Source organism: Scylla paramamosain, chromosome 12 (assembly GCF_035594125.1).
Source record: "Scylla paramamosain isolate STU-SP2022 chromosome 12, ASM3559412v1, whole genome shotgun sequence".
NCBI classification, from domain to species: Eukaryota; Metazoa; Arthropoda; class Malacostraca; order Decapoda; family Portunidae; genus Scylla; species Scylla paramamosain.
In genome coordinates this window covers 21,892,948-21,902,947 of record NC_087162.1, presented here as the reverse complement: position 1 = coordinate 21,902,947, position 10,000 = coordinate 21,892,948, and the positions used below count along the sequence as shown (strand labels likewise).

Here is a 10,000-nt window from a genome sequence, read left to right as displayed (position 1 = left end):
TGGCAGGCTTCTGTCTCTATTTCCTTCTTTATCTTTCTTTGTTCTTCATATTGAGTTTCCATGTTTTATTTTGTTCCTGTATTTTCATTTCTTTTCCTCTCTTTCTTCTCTTCTTTTCTTTCTTCCTTCGTTCTCTTCATTTGTCCATCATTCTCATGCCATTCTATTATTTTTTTCATTTCTTTTCCTTCTTTCCTCCTTCCCATCCCTTATTTTTCTTCTTCTTCTTCTGTCCCTCCCTCCCTCCCTCCCTCGCTCCCTCCTTCCCTCCCTCCCTCCCTTCACTCAGCTTGATGTGATAAGGAGTGATGCGTGACGGATTATGGGAGAGAAAAGTAAGAGGCCATACAATATTTCTCTCTCTCTCTCTCTCTCTCTCTCTCTCTCTCTCTCTCTCTCTCTCTCTCTCTCTCTCTCTCTCTCTCCATCTCCTGCCGATCTTGGCCTTCTTGTAGCCACCTCGTCTCTTCATAGTCCTCCTCCTCCTCCTCCTCCTCCTCCTCCTCCTCCTCCTCCTCCTCCTCCTCCTCCTCCTACTCCTCCTCCTCCTATTTCTTTCACTGTTTTCTAGATAATATAGTTTCCACAACCAGCACCGTAAAGAGAAACACATCCGAGGCTTTTTGCTCTTCCTTTGTGTTCCTTTTAGCTCCTCGTCTCTTACCCTTATTGTGCTCGTCTCCAGAGGGTCTTCCTTTAAAACGCCGGGGGAGGGAGAGGAAAGGGCACGCGGGGCTGCAGGGGACTCGGAGTGGCTGGAGTTGAGAGTTTTCCATAACAGAACACCCAAATACGAGTATGTACCTGCTCTCTGCCACCAGGGAGCCGCGGGTCTTAAGTGTCCGAAGGGAGGGTTTAACTTGGGTAACATCCGGCAGACGACACACAGGGTGGGGAGACTTGAATATAAAGGGATTAATCATGCACTTGATGTCTTGGTTTTAAAAATATCCTTTTAAACAACTTGCTTCTTCCTCCTCCTCCTCCTACTTCTCCTTCTCCTTCTTCATCTCCTCCTCGTTCTCGTTCTCCTTCTTGTCCGAATAATTACTAAATTCATTATTAAACTCTTATTCAACAGACACCATTTTTAATATAACTTGTATTAACTTTCAGATAGGCGTATAGAGTTCACCGTAGGGTGAATAGTAGAACTTCCTTTCATCCTTTCCTATGAAAATTTCCATGTCAGTTTTTCCATACTGCATGGTACTTTTCCCAACTATTTCCATGCCAGCGCAAGCTGGAGGGAGTGGTGGGTGGGGAGGAGCCTTCTGCTATGCTGTCCTGTCTCTCTTCACTGTAGCTAGTTAGAAGTAGTTACCAAACAGCCTTGCAAGGACCAAAAGGTCTGTTGCTGTTTGGCTTTCCTTTGTATTCCTTTGTATTCCTTCTCCTCCTTTTCCTCCTCCTCTTCCTCCTCCTCCTCCTCCTCCTCCTCCTCCTCCTCCTCCTCCTCCTCCTCCTCCTCCTCCTCCTCCTCCTCCTTCCTCATCCGCCTCCGCCTCCGCCTCCTCCTTCCTTCTAAACAGTCACTGATCCTCTCCTCTTACTCGTTACCAGTCTTCCCATGCTCCTCCTCCTCCTCCTCCTCCTCCTCCTCCTATCCATTTAAATTCTCTCTCTCTCTCTCTCTCTCTCTCTCTCTCTCTCTCTCTCTCTCTCTCTCTCTCTCTCTCTCTCTCTCTCTCTCTCTCTCTCTCTCTCATCCCCTTTCCTTTATAAGAACAATGGCATATGCAAATAAGGGAAATTGCAAGAAGCCGTCAGGTCCACACGTGGCAGTCGCTGTGTGACGCATAATACCTATTTCCACTTCTCATCCTCATCCATAAGTTTGTGTGATGTTCTTTTAAACCTCCCAGATGATAACACTAACAACTGAGTCTATTCCATCCATCTACCACTCTGTTTGAGAATGAGTTTTTTTATATCTCTTTTTTTTTTAAATCTAACTTATTTTTTAAGTTTGAACACGTTTTTTTTTTTTTTTTTTTTGCTGATTACTGATATAAATTAACCCTTTCACTGCGATACACGCCTAGAAGCACTAAAAGCACTGCATGAGGCTCTTAATAAGCACCTACAAAAGAGACGAGGATAAAAAAAAATAGATTTTGCAATTTTTACCCATTACAATGTTTGGAAGTGGCTGTAGAGCAAGGAAAGAAATCTCATAGTGGTCAGTGATTAGAGCAGGATGTGGCAAATAACAGTGAAAGGGTTAACAAACTCCCAAAAATCAAATTATCTCCTATTCCTTCAGTTTTACTCACGTTGTCGATCCATTTTCTTAAACATACAAATAAAATCTCTGCTTATTACTTCACGACTTCTACTTTTAACACTCCTATACGTAAATCTTAATACCCGATTTGCCTTATTTCTGGGTAAGCATTATTAGCTCGTGTGAACGGCGCCTGGAGGACACAAGAGGGAAGGGGAGCATTGCGGGAAGGGAGGAACGTTTGAACCAAATTGAACGAAAATTCACCTTGGAAATTCTTTGCGATTCTTTGATTTTTTTGAGTGGAAAGACATCGAAACAGTAATATCTTCCCGTCCACCTCTCCTCTCGTCTGTCTGTCTGTCTGTCTGTCTGTCTGTCATCCCGTACTAATGTCCTCTCGTTAACCTTTCCTCCTTTTCATTTGTCCTCCCGCCCAGCTGTCCTTCCATTCACCTTTCCTCCTATCCATCTGTCTCCTCGTCCACCTGTCTTCTCGTCACCTTTCCTCCCGTCCACCTGTCTTCCCTGTCATCTTTCCTTCTGTCCGTCTACCTTCACATACACCTTTCCTTCCCCTCGCCTTTCCTTCCGCCTACCTTTCCTCCCGCTCACCTGAAATTGCCTTTGGTCATAATGTTTCACTATTTTTAACGCAAGTTTCAGCGATATATTTTGGTAGACGTGTTTCATGTTAGGACAGAAAAAGCGAGAGAGAGAGAGAGAGAGAGAGAGAGAGAGAGAGAGAGAGAGAGAGAGAGAGAGAGAGAGAGAGAGAGAGAGAGAGAGAGAGAGAGAGAGAGAGAGAGAGAGAGAAACAAAGACCTACGATATATACTTTGCTGTGTCTCTTATATGTTGTTGTTGTTGTTGTTGTTGTTGTTGTTGTTGTTGTTGTTGTTGTTGTTGTTGTTGTTGTTGTTGTTGTTGTTGTTGTTATTGCTGGTGGTGTTTTAGTGCGGCAAAACATTTTACTGCACTTTTTTTCTTTTTTTTTTTTTTTAGTTTGTTTACATAACGACAGTAATATTTCAAGCCTGTACATTTTTCTGTTATTTTATGTATTTATTTTACATTTGTACCTGATGTTAATGGCAGCGGTGTTTCCCATTTCCCCTTTGTTTAAGCAGGAATTCCTCTTTGCCGTATGTGTGTGTGCATTTTCCCCCAAGAGTTATACTAAAACCTGTTTCCTCGTATAGTTCACTCGTATTTATTCATGCTAAGTACAAAAAACTACATCTTTATCTTTATTTATTTATTATCATTATTATTATTATTATTATTATTGTTATTATTATTATTATTATTATTATTGTTATTTACTACTACTACTACTACTACTACTATTTATTATTTTTATTTAATTTCCTTGCATCTACATTAGTGTGAATTAAGATCACAATACGAAGTAGTAATGCTTATTTATTTATTCATTAATTTTTTTACCATCTACTTTAATTTGAATGAGATAACACTAGTAAGACAACATTTTTGGATCAACGTTTTGCAATATAAGGGACAAGGAAGTGGGAGAGGAAGACAACAATAGATGGCGCACGCGTGATGGAGGTGAAGGAAGTGGTGAAGACGGTGAAGAAGGAGAGGTGAAGGAGGTCATAAGAGGAACTGCTGGGAGAGGAAACTGGTGAAAGAGATTAATGGGAATGAATAATATATCGTTGAGCTTAATACTGAATAGAAAGGAGACAGACAGACAGACGGACACATATTAATTTCATCCTTCATTATACAAGAATCATTGTTTTAATGATACACTATTCTATTTCACTTTGCTGACCTAATGATAAATTTTAATGAGAGAGAGAGAGAGAGAGAGAGAGAGAGAGAGAGAGAGAGAGAGAGAGAGAGAGAGAGAGAGAGAGAGAGAGAGAGAGAGAGAGAGAGAGAAAGAGAAAGAGAGAAAGAGAAAGAGAGTAAAAACTGACTACACGTCACCTTCAGGCCAGCTCAGGTGTGTGATAAGCAACAGGTGTTCGGCAAGGTAGGGACAGGCGAGGCAGGTGTGAGGATGGGGAGGGGAGGGAGGTAGGAGAGAGAGAGAGAGAGAGAGAGAGAGAGAGAGAGAGAGAGAGAGAGAGAGAGAGAGAGAGAGAGAGAGAGAGAGAGAGAGAGAGAGAGAGAGAGAGAGAGAGAGAGAGAGAGAGAGAGAGAGAGAGAGAGAGAGAGAGCAAGGTAGTCAGGTTAAGTAGGCTAAGTTAGGTCATGATAGGTTAGGTGAATGGTGGAAATATTTGTTGGATTAAAAAACACGGGCATATAGAGAGAAATATATATATATATATATATATATATATATATATATATATATATATATATATATATATATATATATATATATATATATATATATATATATATATATATATATATATATTATTAGAGATGGCTAGGCAGGCAGATATGGATAGATATGGACAAATTAGATAGAGAGGTAAATAGACAGGTGGGTAGATATAGACTGACAGATAAATAATCACTCAAGAATAAAGAAGACCTTAACAATGAAAATTTAAAAAAAACTGAAAGATTGAAAAAAAGGAGAGAAGGAATGATAGATGAAAGAAACTAAGAATGCAGAAAAAAGGAAGAACGGAAGACAAAATAGAAGGAAGAAAACCAAGAAAATAATGAATCATAGAAGGAGACAAGAGAGGAGAAAATGGATAGCAGTAACAAAAAAAGAAAGGATTGGTGTAGGAAACTAAGAAGGAAGAAAGAAACCAGAGAACGAAGGAAGGAAGGAAGGATGGAAGAAACGATTAGTGTAGAAACTTAAGAATCACACAAAAATTAAGAAGGAAAAGATAAAACACCAAAGCGAGGAAAAGAAAAAGAAAACAAGTTAGCAAGGATGGATGGAGATAGGAAGCTACAATAAATCAATGAAATAATCAAGAAAACACTCGTCAGGTAACACTACCGACGACTTACCTGTGGGGGCTGCTGGAGTGGTGGCTGCAGTGTTGGCGGGCCCGTGTTTTCAAGTATGTAGGTCCTCTCATTGACCGGGAAGGCTGTTGGGGTGTTCATAGTAGCGGTGGTGGTGGTGGTGGAGGTGGAGGAGGAAGAGGAGGGTGCGGGAAGGGTAGGGTGGTGGGAGGAGGCGACGGTGTGGTAGAAGGAAGTGATGGTTGGGTTGTGGTGGACTGGCGGGTGAGGGGAGTTAGTCTAATCGTGTGGTGATGGTGGTGAATGGTGGTGATGCTGGTGATGGTGAGGTTCTGTGGTAGTGGTGGTGGTGGTGATGTGGTGTGAGTAATACTGGTGTGGTTCCAGATGCTTTTGTCGAAATTTTCTGGCGGTAAATGGTGTTCGGCGCTCGTACAGTGTTCCACGCGCCGCTCTGGAGGGCGTGGGAACCAGTAGATGGATTGAGTGATGCGCTGCGCTGTAATAGCTAATGAAAGCTGACGTTTCTAGATCAACATTACGGTCTCCTTGTCACTTAACACCACCCACCCACCCACCCACACAAACACACACGTAAGTGGAATATACTAGTCTTACTGTATTATTGTGTTACTATCGTTCTTATACACTCACGCAACACACTCTAACACTCTAAGATCACACCCACACACTGCACAGGGCACTTTAATATACAAAACAACACACACTTCCCACAAAACAGACTACCATACAAGAAGAACACCCACACACTACACTAAACACACTCTCATACAAAATCACACACTACACACACACTTCTCACAAACACCCAAACAGTCAGTACGTATCTTAACGGTATCTCATCCTCTATCCCTTCCTATTCCTGTCTTTGGTTCCCCCCTTCGTAAGAATAGCAATTGCGCACTCTTGGGGCTTTCGAAGGTAATGGTTCTCGCTGGACGCAACTTCCCCACTCACGTCTTGGGAATGAAGCTCGAAAACTTGATTGGGTGATGCGCTTGCTGTGTCACGCCCGCAGAAAACTTGCACGATTCAGTTTTCGGGTCTCTTCGTTCTAGACCAGTTGAGGGAAGGCGAGGAGGGTGAGTATGTGTGTTTGTGGGGGATCTTTATGTGTGTGTGTGTGTGTGTGTGTGTGTGTGTGTGTGTGTGTGTGTTGGTGGGTGGGTGAATAAGCGTCGGTGGTGAAATACGATGTGAGTGGTAATGGTGGTGGTTGATGGAGGTGAAGGTGGTGCTTATAACTGACGGCGGGGAGGAAGACAAGGATGGGAAGTGAGGAGAGAGGGAGAGGAAGAGGATCAGGGTGGCGAGAACACTGGAGGAACCTGTAAAAGAGAGGAAAACAACTTGAATTAGTACTCAACACACACACACACACACACACACACACACACACACACATGTTTTAATGTAAGACGGGTACCTGCCAAAAAATACGTAAAAAAAACAAAACAATAAATAGATAAAAAAAAAAAAAGGCCCACAGGAGATGCCAGTCCAAAAGGGAATAATCAAAAAGAACATAAGAAATTGCGAGAATCGTCTTTTGACCACTATAAGATAAAAAGACATAGCAGGAAATAGCTACATAAATCAAATATAGATGATTAAACACACAATTAGATTAAAAAATAAATAAATAGAATGAATTAAGCCATACTCTTTTTCTCTTCGACAGTACATATTCTCTCTTTCTCTCTCTCTCTCTCTCTCTCTCTCTCTCTCTCTCTCTCTCTCTCTCTCTCTCTCTCTCTCTCTCACGCCATATATTTTCCAAGGCTTCTTTCTCTAATACACCATTTATTACACCTCTTCCATGCATTTCCACTTTTCGTATCACTGAGGGGGAATAAATCGAGCGAGCGACCGAGTGAGTGAGTGAGTGAGTGAGTGAGTGAGTGAGTGAGTGAGTGAGAGAGAGAAATAGAGAGAAATAGAGAATGAATGAAAGAGAAGATTAGGAAGAAGGATAAGGTGGAAGGGGAGATGGAAGAGAGGAATATTGGGTTAAAAGGAGGAGGAGGAGGAGGAGGAGGAGGAGGAGGAGGAGAAAGGAAGATACCATTGACAGCTACACGCGTGATATTAATAGAATTTGAGCACCATTGACTTTATTGTTCACATTGGAGATGCAGAAAAAAATAAATAAAAGAGCACTGCCAGAAAGGAACGAGGAGGAGGAGGAGGAGGAGGAGGAGGAGGAGGAGGAGAAGGAGGAAGAGGGAAGAAGGGAAGCAAGGGTGTATTAATAGACACGGCAAAAATAAAACAGGAAAAGAAGAAAGATAAGAGTTTTTAAATGCAAATACACGAAAATGGAGAGGTTTGACTGGGATGAATAGGAGAGAGAGAGAGAGAGAGAGAGAGAGAGAGAGAGAGAGAGAGAGAGAGTCACGTTCGTCTCGTCCTTGATTGGTTCCTGCCCTGATCAAGACAACCAATGAGGCCATGCGTAAAACTTATTCCTCAGAAGATTACAAGAATCTCTCTCTCTCTCTCTCTCTCTCTCTCTCTCTCTCTCTCTCTCTCTCTCTCTCTCTCTCTCTCTCTCTCTCTCTCTCTCTCTCTCTCTCTTCTTTTTCTCTCTCTCTCTCTGTGTGTGTGTGTGTGTGTGTGTGTGTGGATGAAAATGACTGTAATCTCTAATATCTTTAACATAATACATTAATATTTTTTTCAAGTGGGAACATTAAAGAAATTATGTTCTGGATTGTACTCTTGCTCCATTGCAGCGAGTCCAAGTTCGTAGCGAAATTTTAAGGTGAATGAATAGTTGTGTGGAAAGTTTATTTATTCGAGCGTTCATCTATTTGTGTTAAGTATTGTGTAAGTTTTTTTCTTTTTTTCTGTGGGTATTATTCATAACATACACTTTTTTTTGGGGGGGAGGAGGGGGCAGAGAGGACGAGGAACACTAATGAACTGGTCGCATAATTAAAGTAAATAAATTCATAAGTAATACACTAAACTACTTCACATTTTTGACTTCTTACACAAGCAGAACACCACACGTAGCAGTCCCTATATAAAACACACTTGCCTATATACACCTATCATACCTCGCCATGACCTGTCTACTGTTTATCGTCTGGACCACCACACGCCTGGTCTCTCTGGCGGCACGTGGAGATGAACAAGTTTATAATAGTTAACCTGGAGACTCGCACCGCCACTTAACACACTTGTATGTCCACTCCAATTGACGCCAAACCACAGCTAACTTAAACCTCATCATGGTGTTACAGGTGTCTGATGCTTGTACGAGAGAGAGAGAGAGAGAGAGAGAGAGAGAGAGAGAGAGAGAGAGAGAGAGAGAGAGAGAGAGAGAGAGAGAGCAAGAGAGAGGAGGAGAAAGAGAACGAGAGAGGAGGAGAGCGAGAACGAGAGGGAGAGAGAGCGAGAGAGAGAGAGAGAGAGAGAGAGAGAGAGAGAGAGAGAGAGAGAGAGAGAGAGAGAGAGAGAGAGAGAGAGAGAGAATCAGCACCACGCACTAATATAAAACGATTGAGGATTTATGGTTTATCTCCTTTTCCTTCATTACCGGAGTCTCGCATAACAGTTACCTTCTTTACTCCTGTGGAATCCGCCTCAGGACTCGAGGAGCATTAGAAGCGGCAATATTACCCGCCCCGTACTGAGGAATAATAGGAATGGTGATAGGAACGTGAAAATACAAACGTCATGAGGGAAAAATATTGTATGTAGCGGCAAGATGTTCACCATTGTACCAGGTGTGTGTGTGTGTGTGTGTGTGTGTGTGTGTGTGTATGTATGTGTGTGTGTTAAGTATACTTTTTTTCGGGTTAGTTCACGAAATTAAATGTCTTTTTGGGTGGAGAGAAAAAGAATAGTGTGAAAATATTGGCAGTGGTGGTGGTGGTGGTGGTGGTGGTGGTGGTGGTGGTTGTATAGCAAGAAAGGTTTTTCACGGTTTTCTTTTTGTCTCAGCGTGTATACAAAGACAGGCTGGTGTACAGGTGTGAAAGAATATCGTGTGCACTCGTTTTTCTGTGTGCTGGGGGGGACGGGGTGGGTGGGTGGATCAGGTGTGTGTGTGTGTGTGTGTGTGTGTGTGTGTGTGTGTGTGTGTCTGTCCATTTATACATGCACGTTTTCTTTCTTTCTTTGTTTTTCAAGGAGTAGGGCAAGTGTAGACACCGAAGCTCTGTAACAATCTCCGTTATTCTCTTGGCTGGCTTCCTTCGTCAGTATCTGCATCTCAGTAACTTCGGTCTCATTTTTGCAGCTTCCTGCACGTGTGTGTTTGTTTCCCCTGACGAGGTTTACACTGCCTGTTCAGCTTCTCAAAACAAGGGATTACAAAGGGTGCCGACCACTAGCAGACTTTTATGCCCTCCCCAGGCTAAGATTGCACTGCTCTGCGCTAACAGTCGATAGAGAAAGAAAACACACACACACACACACACACACACACACACACACACACACACACACACACACACACACACGTTACAAACTTCCTAAACAACACCACCATTCAACACTCGCTAAATGGTCAACTCTTTAAAAACTTTCCCATGCGAGGAGGTGATAAGGGGAAGGAACGGCAAGATTTTACACTCCGCTGCTTTGTCTTGCTGAAATATTGCACAGCCTCCCCCTCCCCTCCCCCTCCCCTTCTCCTCCCCGCGCCTTGGAAGAAGCATGCATCTCAGTCAATATATTGGCGCGACGCATCCACCTCATTTGCTCATCTAAAAAAAACCCACTTACCGTTGCCGTTTCTCAGTCTCATCTCTCCTCATTTCCTCGCCTTGGCTTCAGTTCTCCATTATCTCGTAAAAAATAATAAGGGGAGTGCAAAAGGTCAGTTGA

At 42.6% G+C, this 10,000-nt stretch overlaps 1 protein-coding gene and 1 long non-coding RNA gene across 2 annotated transcripts in view; one reads left to right on the top strand and one right to left on the bottom strand.

Moving 5' to 3' along the window:
* Window positions 1–10,000, bottom strand: part of LOC135105876 (putative sodium-coupled neutral amino acid transporter 11) — a 122,056-nt gene that overhangs the window by 30,287 nt on the left and 81,769 nt on the right. The window contains exon 2 of the mRNA XM_064014515.1: window positions 5,183–6,489. Coding sequence (XP_063870585.1) covers window positions 5,183–5,281 — 99 coding nt within the window. The 5' untranslated portion in view covers window positions 5,282–6,489. The remainder of the gene's footprint in view (window positions 1–5,182; window positions 6,490–10,000) is intronic.
* The window catches only part of LOC135105877 (uncharacterized), a 114,350-nt gene that overhangs the window by 33,498 nt on the left and 70,852 nt on the right, over window positions 1–10,000 (top strand). The window lies entirely within an intron of this gene.